This window comes from Mchenga conophoros, linkage group LG4 (genome assembly GCF_057382185.1).
Source record: "Mchenga conophoros isolate Kocher_MC1m ecotype Shallow Benthic linkage group LG4, M_conophoros_male_GT1.1, whole genome shotgun sequence".
Classification (NCBI taxonomy): domain Eukaryota; kingdom Metazoa; phylum Chordata; class Actinopteri; order Cichliformes; family Cichlidae; genus Mchenga; species Mchenga conophoros.
In genome coordinates, this window is record NC_140529.1 from 12,193,020 (window position 1) to 12,208,248 (window position 15,229).

The 15,229-nt window shown below is 40.0% G+C and overlaps 1 protein-coding gene across 5 annotated transcripts in view; it reads left to right on the forward strand.

The window, feature by feature from the left end:
• Positions 1–15,229, forward strand: part of pkn1b (protein kinase N1b) — a 47,747-nt gene that overhangs the window by 22,384 nt on the left and 10,134 nt on the right. For all 5 annotated transcript variants that reach the window (XM_085270352.1, XM_085270354.1, XM_085270353.1 and 2 more), the window contains 9 exons: positions 2,272–2,572; positions 3,605–3,750; positions 3,858–3,978; positions 5,764–5,909; positions 6,686–6,899; positions 7,002–7,196; positions 7,349–7,458; positions 8,497–8,640; positions 8,818–8,893. In XM_085270352.1, the coding sequence (XP_085126478.1) occupies positions 2,272–2,572; positions 3,605–3,750; positions 3,858–3,978; positions 5,764–5,909; positions 6,686–6,899; positions 7,002–7,196; positions 7,349–7,458; positions 8,497–8,640; positions 8,818–8,893 (1,453 nt within the window). The remainder of the gene's footprint in view (positions 1–2,271; positions 2,573–3,604; positions 3,751–3,857; positions 3,979–5,763; positions 5,910–6,685; positions 6,900–7,001; positions 7,197–7,348; positions 7,459–8,496; positions 8,641–8,817; positions 8,894–15,229) is intronic.

Here is a 15,229-nt window from a genome sequence, read left to right on the forward strand (position 1 = left end):
GTTTAAAAGTTGTTTTAAACAACTTAAGCTTTAGCTTTATTGACCTCCTCATAGAGTGTTGTTCTGTGCTGTGAACATCTACTACAGCTATGTGTTCAGCTGCTAGCTAGGGTTAGGGCTGTGTGCCTGTCTGTCTGCAGGGTTTTTTAGTAAAACTCAGTGTCACCCATAGCTGTTGTTGCCTTTCGGAACAGCTTTAACAAAATTATGTTAAAAATAGTAGAGATTTCTCACGTGACATCATGCACACGAGTTGCTTACCATACTGGACATGATATTTTGAGGTAAAAATATGTATTTCTTAACTGATTGGCGAATGTGTCCTTGAGGCTGCTAGTTATCACTAGATGAAATTGGTCACAAAGAGGGTCCTCCACCAAAAGCATCCTTATGATTGCCTTGGTCAGTATCAGATTGGCATGGTTGCCAGCAGTTTGGATAGAAGTTGTCAACATGACTGCAAATACTTGCTGAGAGAAACTGAGAGAAACACAGTTACTTGAGAAACTGTGACACAAACCAGAAATGGAGAATATTTGTCTTCTAAGTAACAATTGTGCAGCCAGTACTGGAAGGTGCATCTTTTACTGTGCCAGCAAACATTTTCCGTTTCCGTTTTGTGTCACACTTTTCACAGTTTCACTACTGCTTGGAGAATAGCTGGTAAGTGCTTGTAGAAAAGTTAGTGTGTTCAAACTGTGAGTGACCACAGCAGTCTGCTACCGATCAAAGCAATCACAGCTGGTTGGAGATACACAGTTTTCCCTAGTTACCAGTGGTTGTCAGGAGGTCACTGACTGCTCTCTATATCTGTTTTCCTGAGGCTTTAGCAAAGGATTTCCCATCAAGGTCCTGCAAACACTCAGCAACTGGTTGTTGGAATATTCATTTTCCCCTTACGACTGGTTGCCAAATGGTTACTGACTGGTCTCAAGGTCTTAATCACGTGACCCTACATTGCCATCATGGTTGTCAAACATCCAGAATGGCAGAAGAGTTAATGTCAGATGGCTAGCAATCACATATCTGCAAAACGTCAGTCTAAATTCCTGCGTGGTTAATTGTACAGTCCATTCAAGAAGTTTTTAGTTTGATTTTGTGAGTGAAACTGTTACTTTGTACTATTCCTAGCTAATATTAGCAGGTATCTGATTGTGTATTGCTCACGCATAATCTATGGATGCAGTTTGGTAACCAAGCTTGTTAGCATTAGCTGCTAATGTAACGTGTAACACAGGAGGGTCCAACTCCAGTCCTCAAGTGCCGGTGTCCTGCAGGTTTTAGATGTGTCCTTGATCCAACACAGCTGATTTAAATGGCTAAACTACCTCTTCAACATGTCTTGAAGTTCTGCAGAGGCCTGGTAATGAACTAATCATTTGAGTCAGGTGTGTTGACCCAAGGTGATATCTAAAACCTGCAGGACACCAGCCCTTGAGGCCTGGAGTTGGACACCCCTGATCTTCCTCCTTTCTTTTACATCTTATTGTATTCTCTTCTGATCAACACAGTCCGTCCACCTTTTGTTCAGACTTTCTGTTTGAAACACACAGAAAGTTGGCTTGCAGAAAAAAGCTTGTTTCTGACATAGGATTAACTGCTGGGCTGCACCAAGGTCCAGTATAAGAAAAATAAGGATGATTATTAACTGTTAATCATGTAAAACTGTTTTATTAGCGACCAAGAAAAAAAAAATGATGCTGGAAATAAGCTCAAATTAAACTCTTGTGCATCTGGTGATATTCTGTTTTCTCCTCTACTAAATATTGCATCTCATGTATGCTTACTATTATGTTTGCTTACTAGTGACCAATCCAGAAGGAGACCCTGATTGATTTTAGTTTGCATTGTTGCTGTTCTAATCTTCTGTAATCTGGTTAGTGTTGATCAGCAGGAGAGCTGATGTGAGCACTCAGCTCTTTACACACTTAAGTGCTGCCTCTGCTTTGATGCTGCTTCACCACGTCAGCTTGGCAGGTGTCAAATGTTGACGATTCTCTCACAGACGTACAGTTTTTCTCTCCTTTTATCCTGCAGTGCTTCATTTTGTCAAATATGTGCAGGGTGACTGTTTCCAGCTTTTACTGTCATAACCTCAGCTTTGCTCCGTCACCCTGCAAATCAGTTTCTTAGGTCAAACTGAATAATCCTTCTCATAAACAGCAACCTAAATATAGAACCTTTTTTTCATGTTCTTGTGGGAAATCACCTTTCCCTTCTCTTTAGGCTCTTTAACAATAACAACCATCTCCTTTTTTTCCCCTTTTTCAGAGTGACACAGACAGGCTGTCAGTGCTCCAGCAGCTCGGTCTGGACCAAAACTCAGACTTTTCAGACTCCAGTGTGCAGCAGCGGCTGGATGAGCACCGCGAGAAGATCCGCAGAGAGATCCGCAAGGAGCTGAAGATCAAGGAGGGTGCAGAGAATCTGCGCAGGGCCACTACCGACAAGAGGAATGCCCAGCAGGTGGACTCACAGCTCCGCAGCTCCAAGCGGAAGCTTGAGTCACTCCAGGCTCAGCTCCAAGAGCTGGATGCTCACATTGTGGTCAAAGGCCATGAAGAAAACAAAGGTACAGTGCTTTACTGTATCTGATTTGGAGCATACATCACATGTTGCCTGTGCTGCTGGAGGCCTTTTTGTGTTTCCTCCTTTTAGATAACACTGAGATGTTAATAAGGCACGCTGGAGCTTTGAGTTAAATGCTTTAACATACCAACATGCTCATAGTATCAGTGCTAATGTTTAGCAGGTAAATTGTTTGGCACCAGGGGTTCCATTCCTGTTTTATCAAATCAGCACCTTTCCATACTCATATTTCCACATGGTGCCTAACGATTATAAAACAGTTGTGAAACTAAACTAAGAAATGAACAACACCTTAATCGAGCTCCAGAACTGTAGTTATGATGTGATGATAACATAAGCCTGAGTAATGCACCGTTTCAGCTATAAGGTGCATTACTCAGCTTTAGGTTTTTTTTCCTAAAAAAAAGTCAGGAATTAAAAAAAAGTCTGTTAGCTTTAGCTGATTCCTGCTACTAGATTTATGCTTCATAAAACATTGGAAGGAGCCAGGAAAGGTGGTTCGGGCATCTGACAAGGATGCCTACTGGGCGCCTCCTGGGTGAGGTGTATGTCCCACCTGGAGGAGGCCCCGGGGGAGACCCAGGACACGCTGGAGGGATTATATCTCTCTGCTGGCCTGGGAACACCTTGGTGTTATCCCCGGACAAGCTAGAGGAGTAGACCGGGAGAGGAAGGTCTGGGCTTGTCTGCTTAGGCTGCTGTCCCCACGACCCGGCCCCGGATAAGCGGAAGAAGATGGATGGATGGAAAATACCGATCTGAAAGTGTCTTTATATATAAACTTTACTCACTTGTAACTGAAACCTGATGCCTCCTTAGGCAGGAAATATGTAAAAACATATAAATGTCTTGTGTGTTGGCCTTTTATGGAGTAAAACAAGTAAAAAACAAACAACCAAAAGAAAACCTACACACAGTTTTTAGCTTCATGTCCGACCATTTGACAAAAGTGATGTTTGAAAGACTGCATCAGAAGCAACCTGACCTCCTAAGCCGACTCTCTTTCTGTTACCAGATTCAAATAAGTCTCCAGGACCCGTCAACCAGACGTCCACCAATCAGCACCGCATAGCTGCTTTGGAGCGGCAACTGAACATTGAGCTGAAAGTCAAACAGGGAGCAGAGAACATGATTCCAATATATTCCAGTGGCGGTACCAAGGTAACTGAACTAGCACAACCACCAGCAAAAAGTCTTACTCACTATGTTTACTGTCACCTGCACCTTCCGGTGTTCAACCTGTGACATGATCTCTTGTCACTTTTCAGGACAAGAAGCTTCTCCAGACTGCTCAGCAGATGCTGCAGGACAGCAAGACAAAGATCGACATCATCCGCATGCAGATCCGAAAGGCCATGCAGGCAACGGAGCAGTCTGAGGACAACCAAAGTACCTATCGTGCTTTTGTCTCATCTTTCAGTTCCTCCTTTACTCCACCTGTCAGTCTTTCAGCTTATAAACACTGCATATTTTATGATGCGGGCGGATCAATTCTTGGTTCAGAACTTCACAGCGTATAGTCTTCCAGTCAAAAACACACACTCATACGCGCACACACACAAGCGCAGTGTCCATTACAGCCCCCTCACTCTCTCAGGTTAGAGTCTTATTGATGTTCCTGCATCCCCTTGATGTTGCCCAACAACTAAAAGCCATGGCTCATTTAACAGAGGTTAGAGAGCAGGCCGGGCAGATGCGGGGAGCCAGGAAGGGAGTGAGCCTGAAAGGACTGAGTCAGAGATGACAACAGAGCGAAGCGCTGGGAAGGAAGGAGTGAGAGATGAAAGAGAATAAGCAGGCAGGATAAAACAAAGCTCAGATCAGCAGCGACGCTAGATAGGACACCAAGCTCGCTGACTTAAAGACACACACTTCGATTGGGGAGATGTTTTTTGTTTTGGTCTGTGCCACTTTTCTTCCAGCGTGTTGCTTCTTCAGCTTTTTTTAAAACTGCCAAGTTTGCCATTTTTATGTTAACGCGGATCACATGACTGTTGGTGCATAAATGCAGTCACTCTTGAGGGTATTACCCAACTTTCCAGTTCCTCTCAGCTCCGTGGAAGTCTTTGCATTTAAGCTTTAATGTTTATTTTACACGCTCACTCACAAGGACCTGCGCACAATGTACCCAGCGTGTCAGACGAGCTAGCTGACACGGTGGAGCGTTTACTGGCGCCAGAAATGAGTCAGATGTTTCTCCACAAGTCGGCAGCGACCTCAACCAGAGATAAAAGAGGCTTTAAATGAGGCAGACAAAAACACAATGTCAAATGAGTACTACGATACTACAGAACCTTTCTCTTGGAAAAACTTTCTGTACCGCTGTGACACATGAGACAAAATTATCAAATGTTACGTGTCTGTGGGGGGTATCTGCAATCTCATGAGCCTTTCACCTCAGATATTTCCACAGTAGTTTTGTGGGATTAAGGTCAGGACTTTAAGCAAACTTTAGTAGAGCAACTTGTGTGTTTAGAGATTGTTGTCTTACTGGCTGAGAAATCCATTTTGCTCTCATTCATCCACACAGCATTGTTTAAACAGCCTTCATCTAAATGAGCTGCAGATCAAATGATCTAAAGATCATTTAGCCTTCATTCAAGCAAGCTAGCATGGTTCCTTAATGAGAGTAGTGCTTTGTGCTTGCAGACCTGCAATGCACGCTGTTCGTGTTCAGTGATGATGATGGTGGCCTCATAAACGTGACAGATGTCTTTTATCCTCTTGGAAGCTACCCAGGCCTTAACACTCCCGGCTAATTAGCTAATCATTGCTAACTGACCGGTTTGCAGATTGTGGAGAGTTACAGTGCTCTTACACACATTCTTACATCTGACTGGTGAGGATCAAATTCGTGAGATATGCTTCTGTAACCGTCTCCAGCTTGATGAGGATCAACAGCCTGTTCTTTAAAACCCCACCACAGAGGTTTAAGCCTGGGGTGACCAAGTGTAAAACATCTTTTGTTTGTTTTATGTCTTTAATTAGATTTCTCCTGCAAATTTTGATTTGTGTGGAACTCTCACAGTGTTTAAGGTTATATTTATGAGCAAATGGAAACAAAGGATCCAGTGCATCGTTGGAAAAAAGCCTCGTTACACTTTCTGTTTCTATGTCATATTTAGTCATTTTTGCCCTTTGTTCATGTTGTGTGCTGTTCACACCTTGTCCCAGGTAAGCCGGACCTGTGTGGGGCGGAGCTGCGTGTGGAGGAGCTGTGGCATCACTACCGTGTGGAGCACGCCATGGCTGAGGGAGCCAAGAACATGATGCGACTGCTGGGTGCGGGAAAGGTCCAAGATAAGAAGGCCATTGCTGAGGTCAGAGAGGAGATGGTTGAACTTTATCTGGGTCAGAGATCTACAGTCCTGGCAGTATCATCTGTTTTAAACCCTAAAAAGTTTCATTTGCGTCTCTCCTTTGGGTAGATGGAATAGAAAATGCTGAGTTCTGTGCTGTATGTTGTTACCGTTAAACAGATCCAGCTAGCTGCTTCTCACAATTACCAGTCTCATATGTTAGTCCAACAATGCTAACCAATTACTAGCTGTACCTTTGTGGTGATATCAGTCACGTATCTCTTTGAAAGAAAGTGAAAGAGTCATAACATTTGTTCCTAAATACTGAGCCAATCCTTAAAGTGTCAGTGTTTCTTTGGAAAAGGCAGAAGCAAAAACCTGTACTTTTATTGGTGCAGACACATCCACATAATCCAGAGTAGTCATTTCAAAGAGATTTGGTTACATTTTCTAATTCTGACTTTTTTTTCCTTTAAGCATTGCTAAATAATGTCAGTTTAGCCTCCTCATTTTGCAAGAAAAATAGGAAGTGGATGCAGCAGTTTATTGAAGCATCCAGTGAAACCATTTCTTATGAGGCTTCAGTGAACAGTTGACGGTTCAGCCAAAAGCCCATTTGACCCACAGACCTGTTAATCTCTCAGGTCCTGGTTCAGGTCTTTGCTGGATTTTTCCGGTTTTTTAAGGACAAGACTTTCACCATTTACAAGAAAGACGTTAGCACAGGACAGTATGTTAAAAAGAATCTGAAATCTGTCTCCAGTCTCACAGCTTTGTATTCTTTCTGCGCTCCGCAGGCTCAGTGTGGTTTGAGCGGCTCGTCCCAGCGTCTGGACCTGCTCCGATGCTCTCTGGAACAAAGACTGCTGGAGCTGCCTGAGGATCATCCCAAAGCCTGCCTCATCAAAGAGGAGCTAGTGCTGGCCTCCTCCTCAGCTTTCAGCTCCCGTCACAGCACCCCATATGTCCATAACCAGTACAGCACCCTGATCAAACCATCACCCCTTACAGGTAGACAGAATAAATAGGAGAATAAAACAGCTTTCAGCATATTCAGTCAGAGTTTATTATTAAAAAACGTAAGGTTAATTCCTCTTTGCCTTTTCTTTCCAGGCAGTCTTCAGGTTCGTCTTCTGGGCTGTGTGGGACTGCTGGAGGTCGTCCCAGGGAGAAATAGAGGGACCCCTGTCGTTCTGCCTTCTTACTCCACACCAGATGGACGCTCCTCATTCAAACTGAGCGGCCTCTACAGCCGGAGCACCAGCAGCATGAGCCTCAAGATCCCCAGTAAGAACGAGGACCTCTCGTGTAAGTGTTCCTGGTCTTTTTTTCCCATTGAATTAAGCTCTAGATGACTGTAGTAACTAAAACAAATTGACACTTGAGGCTTATAATTTAATAAAATGCAGCCCCCGGTTGGCAGTCGACATTTTTACTTAGTGTTTGTGTATCTTTAACAGCGGAAGTGAGTGCCGTGCTGAAGCTGGAGAACACAGTGGTGGGTCAGACAGCTTGGAGAACAGTTGGAGAGCAGGCCTGGGACCAGACCTTCACTTTAGAGCTGGAAAGAGTACGACAAAGCACACTCTCAATCTGTTACACTGTCACAGAAATACTGTGGTTCTGGCCTAAGCTGTCAAGCAGTGCTTTCCATGGGCTTTTACATTAGCTACAGTGCATTTGATGGGTTGTTACCCAGAAAAATACCTTCATTTTAAAGTAGAGCAGAGATTTTGTTTTGTTTCTTTTCACTTGGATTTGTTTCCAATTCCTTACTTGGTTTAAATTCACACATTTCCCCTTCAGTATCATCTTCTAGCGCAGCGGTCCCCAATCCCCGGGCCTCGGACCGGTACCGGTCCGTGAGTCGTTTGGTACCGGGCCGCAAAGAGTTGAGGCTCAGGTGTGAAATGTATGGTGTTCAGGGTTTTTATCAGTTTTCAGCGTTATTTTGTCATCGTTTTTATCGTTTACTTGGTTTTCCTGGGTCTTTTCACTTGTGTTATAAATAAATCTTCTTTTTTTCGGTACCGGTACTAGTTTTATTTTGTTGTATTTATCTGCGACACCTTAAAGGCCGGTCCGTGAAAATATTGTCGGGCATAAACCGGTCCGTGGCGCAAAAAAGGTTGGGGGCCGCTGTTCTAGTGCACTACTGGACGATTTCCAGCACAGCTGCTATATATAAATCTCTCCCTGGAAGTCTTGCCCTCTTCGTCCTTGTGCCTCTGTAACGCCCACTGGATCTCCTCCAGTGTGTCAAAATTATGATCATTCAACCAGATTTACATTCTGGTGGGGAGGAGGGAGTTGTCCAAGTCACAGAAAGGTAAATCTGGCGAGCAGAGGGGCGTTAGGAAGATAGTGAAGAAGATTGTGTTGTTCTGCATTGACAGCCTGAATCTGGGAGCAAATTCACAGTGCACAACCACGATGAAGAAACTGCCTGTTAAATGTTTACACTGTCACTGAGCTGCAAATGTCGTTCCTATAGCGATAACCAAGCATGAGCTTAGATCCTGTTTCTCACGGTTTCCCTGAAGCAGAACTGCGGACTTGTTTTTTTTTAATGTATCGAAGCAATCGAATGTTCGTGTTTTGTGATTAGTCCAGGGAGATGGAGATCGCTGTGTACTGGAGAGATTATCGCTCCCTGTGTGCTCTGAAGTACCTGAAGCTGGAGGATTTCCTGGACAACCAAAGACATCAAGTCCAGCTGGAACTGGAGCCACAGGGGCTGCTGCTGGCTGAGGTACTGGGCAGACACATGCGTGAACATTACAGCTCCCTTTTAGTCTCATCAGAACCTCCTCATCATTCATATTTGCCTGCAAACACTAAAACACAAAAGTACCTAAAAAACAGTCGCTGTGTTTTTTTTACCTCAGGCGCAGACTAGAGTTGTAACGTGTAACTGTGCATGTTTCAGGTGACCTTCTTCAATCCAGTCATAGAGAGAGGCCGAAGACTCCAGAGGCAGAAGAAAGTCTTTTCTAAGCAGCACGGTATGCTCCAGTGTTCACACACAACCTTTTTATATCCACGTTTGGACTTTAAAATCTTTTTCCCAGCTTGCTGCTTTTCTTGTTTCACATTTTTTTTGACAAGCGGATCAAACGTGTACGTGCTCTGCAGCGCCATCTACTTGTGGAAAAAGAGACTTGAATCCACCAGTGAACAAAAGAATGAGAAGCGTGTGTGTGTTAAGTCACCACCGCTGGCTTTATCAGTCTGTGACTGCGATCTGTCATTCAGACATGGACCCGTTTTGCATGATTGCTCCTCACGGCTTCATTCAGACGTACTCAGAACACACTGATGGAAAGTACACCAAGTGATGCATAATGCACGAGGTCAGAGTTTTCTTAACTGCAGCTGTTTTTTGGAGCTGCCTTAATAATTAGAGAGGTTATAGGGATACATCCATAACTGTCTTGGCAAAATAAAAAAGGTTAGAGATCATCTTTGTGAAGTAAAGATCTTGGTGTCATTTGCTGTTAGACATTGTCAGCAAGTCGGGGATAATTAATTTTTGGTAATTGTGTGGATGCCCTCAATGGGCATCCACACTATTGAGTTCCTGTTTCTCTTTATTCTTTATTATTCCGGGTGTTTCCGTACACTTTTCGCCGTGGATCTACTTCCACAATTTTTATGCTATTTTCACCGTTCAAACTCTAAACTGTTCTGCTCTTTCTGCTAATGCCGGCTATGACTTTTGGTGTTTATTACTATTATACTTTTTAAAATATTACACTTTTTTCCTTTAATTTGTCCCATTGAAATGAATGGGAAACTTCTACAATTCTGCTAAAACTTTCTTGTCTTTGAAACTTAACTACTGCCTCATACTTTCACCTAGAAACTCCATTCAAACTTTAAAATGTTCTCAAATGATTTGGCTATTCCTGTATGATTCAGCTTTTTCAGATCTTCTACCGTTTTAATCTTATCCCTCTTTGAGTTTTCAGTTGCAAAATTGTGATTTTTCAGAAAATACATGCGTTGCTATGGTTGCTATGCAATTAACTCAGAGGGGACAGTGAAACTGTTTGAATTTTCTCTTCATGTCCAAACAACTTCTTGCTACTCGCTCAATTTCCACTCAAGCCCCACAAATTATACATCAAAACGTAGGTATTTTTTGCTGGCTTTCAGAAAATGTCCCTATCATTGTTGTGGGACTTTGCAAATCTCCTCAGAGTAACACAAAGTCAGAAAACTCTCCATATAAACTCAATGGAGAGTTTGTTCAAAATCACCGCTGGATTTCTCTAATGAGAGGCATTTTCAAATTGTCATATCTCCTTAACGAAGCAAAGTTAAGACATGAGGCTTGTCCCCGTATATGTTCAGACACTCCTGACGCTCACAATTCAAGAATTTCTTTCTCACCTATTACCGTTCTGAAATGAGTTGGACTTGTTTGAGGGTAGGAAATTTGTCCCTCGCTCAGATTTCATCAGATTTCAAACACTGGAAATGAGGCACTTTTTTCTCTCGTCATATCTTTTTGATGGATTTCCACAGAGCCCTGAAAATTTCCATAACTGTTCACCAAAGCCTGCTGTTTCTTATGGTGAAAGAATGATTTTGATGCTCCATATAGATTTAGAGTTACCAAAGGTTGTTTGAGCGCAAGTCAAGGCAGTTTTTGCTTCGCCTCTACTCAGTTACAGTGTATTACAAGTCATATATCTTTAATAATTTGTGTTTTATCTCTGAATTATGAAGACCTGAAGATTCCCCCATCTCTTCTGAATAAAACGATGCCTGAATGACCGTTCTAGCCTCTACGGTTAGGAAATTATGGCCATTTGTTCGAGTGGAATCCTGAATGTCAGAAATACACTGAAGAAAACTCACACCTCTCTCTGTGTCTGTGTGTGTAAGGGCTGACTACAGCAGGTGCAGCTAATTTAACTGACCTACATATACCAAGCCCAGACTCTCCACAGCTCCTCTTCCCTTTACTGTCTGTGTATGTGTGTCTGTGTATCAATATTTCTCCTATGTTTAAGTATTACTCCTCAATCATAGTATTTCTGCTAAAACAAAGTACTTCTGCTACATCTCAGTACTTCTGCTAAATCATAGTATTTTTGCTAAATCATAGTATATTTGCAGAATCATGGTATTTGTGCAAAATCATGGTTTTGAGGCCAAATCATAATATTTCTGTTATTTTATAATATATGTGCTGAATATATTATATGTGCCAAATCATAGTATTTATCCCAAATTATAGTATTTATGCCAAATTACAGTATTTCTGCTAAAAAGCAGAAATAGTCCTTTTTAGCAGGAATTTCTGCCAAAAGACAGTATTTATGTTAAAACATAGTATTTCTGCTAAATCAGAGTATTCCTGCCAAATCATAGTATTTGTACTGAAACATAGTACTTCTGCCCAATCATAGTATTTGTACTGAATGATAGTACTTGTGCCAAATCATAGTATTTGTTCCAAAGCATTGTATTTGTATGGAGTCATAGTATTCCTTCTAAATCATAGTATTTCAATTAAATCTCAGTAGTTTTGTTAAAATGCAGTATTATTGCCAAATCATAGTATTTGTACCCAATCATAGTATTTTTGCCAAATCGTGGTATTTGTGCCCAATTAATAATTCTGTTATGTTATAGTATTACTACTAAGTCGTAGAATATCTGTTATGTTATAGTGTATCTGCGAAATATAGTATGTGTGCCAAATCATAGTATTTATACCAAATTACAGTATCTGTGCTAAAACATAGTATTTCTGCCATATTGTGGTATTTGTGCAAGAACATTGAACTGTTATGTTATAGTATTACTACTAAGTCATAGTATTTCTGCGTTGTTATAGTATTTGTGCTAAAACGTAGTATCTCTGCCAAGTCATAGAATTACTGCAATTTCATAGTTTTTTTAGGAAATCTGTTATGTTATAGTATTACTACTAAGTCATAGTATTTCTGCCAAATCATAGTATTTGTGCCAAAGCATCGTATTTGTATGGAGTCATAGTATTTCAATCAAATCTCAGTAGTTGTTGTTAAAACGCAGTATTATTGCCAAATCATAGTATTTGTACCCAATCTTAGTATTTCTGCTAAATCATAGCATTTGTTCCAAATCATGGTATTTGTGCAAAAACATAGTATGTCTGCAAAACCATAGTATATCTCTTATGTTATAGTATTACTACTAAGGCATAGTATTTCTGCCAAATCATAGTATTTGTACTAAATCATAGTACTTGTGCCAAATCATAGTATTTGTTGCACATCATAGTATTGGAACCAAAACATAGTATTTCTCCCAAAGCATCGTATTTGTATGGAGTAATAGTATTTCTTCTAAATCATAGTATTTCAATCAAATCTCAGTAGTTGTGTTAAAATGCAGTATTATTGCCAAATCATAGTATTTGTACCCAATCATAGTATTTTTGCCAAATCGTGGTATTTGTGCCCAATTAATAATTCTGTTATGTTATAGTATTACTACTAAGTCGTAGAATATCTGTTATGTTATAGTGTATCTGCGGAATATAGTATGTGTGCCAAATCATAGTATTTGTGCTAAAACATAGTATTTCTGCCATATTGTGGTATTTGTGCAAGAACATTGAACTGTTATGTTATAGTATTACTACTAAGTCATAGTATTTCTGCGTTGTTATAGTATTTGTGCTAAAACGTAGTATCTCTGCCAAGTCATAGAATTACTGCAATTTCATAGTTTTTTTTAGGAAATCTGTTATGTTATAGTATTACTACTAAGTCATAGTATTTCTGCCAAATCATAGTATTTGTGCCAAAGCATCGTATTTGTATGGAGTCATAGTATTTCTTCTAAATCATAGTATTTCAATCAAATCTCAGTAGTTGTTGTTAAAACGCAGTATTATTGCCAAATCATAGTATTTGAACCCAATCATAGTATTTCTGCTAAATCACAGCATTTGTGCCAAATCATGGTATTTGTGCAAAAACATAGTATGTCTGCAAAACCATAGTATATCTCTTATGTTATAGTATTACTACTAAGGCATAGTATTTATGCCAAATCATAGTATTTATGCCAAATTACAGTATTTCTGCTAAAACGCAGAAATACTACCTTTTAGCAGGAATTTCTACCAAAAGATAGTACGTCTGCTAAATCAGAGTATTTCTGCCAAATCATAGTATTTGTACTAAATCATAGTACTTGTGCCAAATCATAGTATTTGTACCCAATCATAGTATTTTTGCCATGTCATCATATTTGTGCTGAATCATGGCATTTTTGCCAAATCGTGGTATTTGTGCCCAAATAATAATTCTGTTATGTTATAGTATTACTACTAAGTTTTAGAATATCTGTTATGTTATAGTGTATCTGCGGAATATAGTATGTGTGCCAAATCATAGTATTTATACCAAATCACAGTATTTGTGCTAAAACATAGTATTTCTGCCATATTGTGGTATTTGTGCAAGAACATTGAACTGTTATGTTATAGTATTACTACTAAGTCATAGTATTTCTGCGTTGTTATAGTATTTGTGCTAAAACGTAGTATCTCTGCCAAGTCATAGAATTACTGCAATTTCATAGTTTTTTTAGGAAATCTGTTATGTTATAGTATTACTACCCAGTCATAGTATTTCTGCCAAATCATAGTATTTGTGTGAATTTGAATACTGTATTATCACTGTATTATGTAGTGGCTAAGTAGGGGCTGTTTACTAAGTGCATCAGTGTAAATAGGTCATCTCTTGTGTTGGAGTGCCCTCTTGTGGCGCCTTTTGGGTAGTGCCTTAGTAAACGGGAACCCTGTAAAAAGTGGTATCAGACTGATTTGTAGTGGAGGAATTTGTTGCCAGTTTTCTTAATCTTTAATCTGTATGCATGTTGTAATGCATACCCTGTTCTTAATCATAGAAACCACACCATATCACCTCTCCACATCCTCCTACTGTATGCCATACCTCCCTGTACCATCCATCTGACCGCAATAAACTCCACCTGTGGTAATCTAATCCCTGGATGTCAGCCTCTCCTTCTGACCGAGGATAGTTACTATTGCAGCACCACCCAGCATTAAACTGACGTACACCATTCTGTACAATAGTATTTGTGCTAAAAAGTAGTATTTCTGCCAAATCATAGTATTACTGCTATTTCATACTATTTAAGCGAAATTACAGTGTTTCTGCAAAAACACTGCATTTCTGCTAAATCATAGTATTTCTGTAAACTTATAGTACTTGTACTCAATTATAGTATTTGTGACAAAGTGTAGTATTTGTTCCAAAACATAGTATTACTGGTAAATCATAGTATTTGAGCCAAATCATAATATTTGTGCTAAAACATAGTATTTCTTCCAAATCATAGTATAACTGCACAATAAAGGTTCTTGAGCCACATCAGTGTTTGTGCCAAATCTTAGTATTTCTTCTAAATCCTAGTAATTCTGCTCAATGATAGAATTTCTGCTATGCTGTAGTACTTTTTTCCTAGATTGTAGTACTTCTGCTAAGTCAAAGTATTTCATGTAAATCATAGTATTTCTACCAAGTCCCAGTGTTTCTACTAAATCATAAATAATGTTTTAGCACAAATTGTAGGATTTGGCAGAATATTCTGTGTTCCAGCACAAATGCTATGATTTGGCAGGAAAAAAAATATTATTTAGTTTAAATGCTAAGTTTTAGCAGAAATACTATGTTTAAACTTTAAAATATTCTGCTATTTCTGCTGATGTTTGTTATGACTTTTGACCATTGAAATGAATGGAACACATTATCAATGGCCTCACTGATTTTGCATGCTGGACTGAGTTGTGTTTTAGCTCAGTGAGATAAGCGTCCGTTCTCAGACTGGGAGGCCTGGGTTCAAATCCCGCTTATGGCAACATTTCTTTCAGTCAACAGTTAAACTTTGTTAACTCTTTTCAACACAAATTTAAGCTTTTTCACCCCTTTTCAACACAATTTTCGTTTTTTTCACCACTTTTCAGCACAAATACCAGCTTTTTCAGCTGTTTTCAGCAAAAACCTCTTTTCAGCACAAATTCTGCTCATTCAACTCTTTTCAGCAAAATTTTCAGTTTTTTCTGCTGTTTTCAGAAAAAAACTCTTTTCAGCAAAATTCTTCTGATTGAACTCTTTTCAGAAGAAATTCTGCTGATTGAACTCTTTTCAGCAAAATTTTCAGAGTTTTCACCTCTTTTCTGCCCAAATTCTGCTTATTCACCTCTTCTGAAACATTTTCAGCCTTTCCACCTCTTATCAGCACAATTCTCAGCAGCTTCTGCTCATTTCAGCACAATTGTCAATCTCTCCACCTCTTCTTTGTGAGAA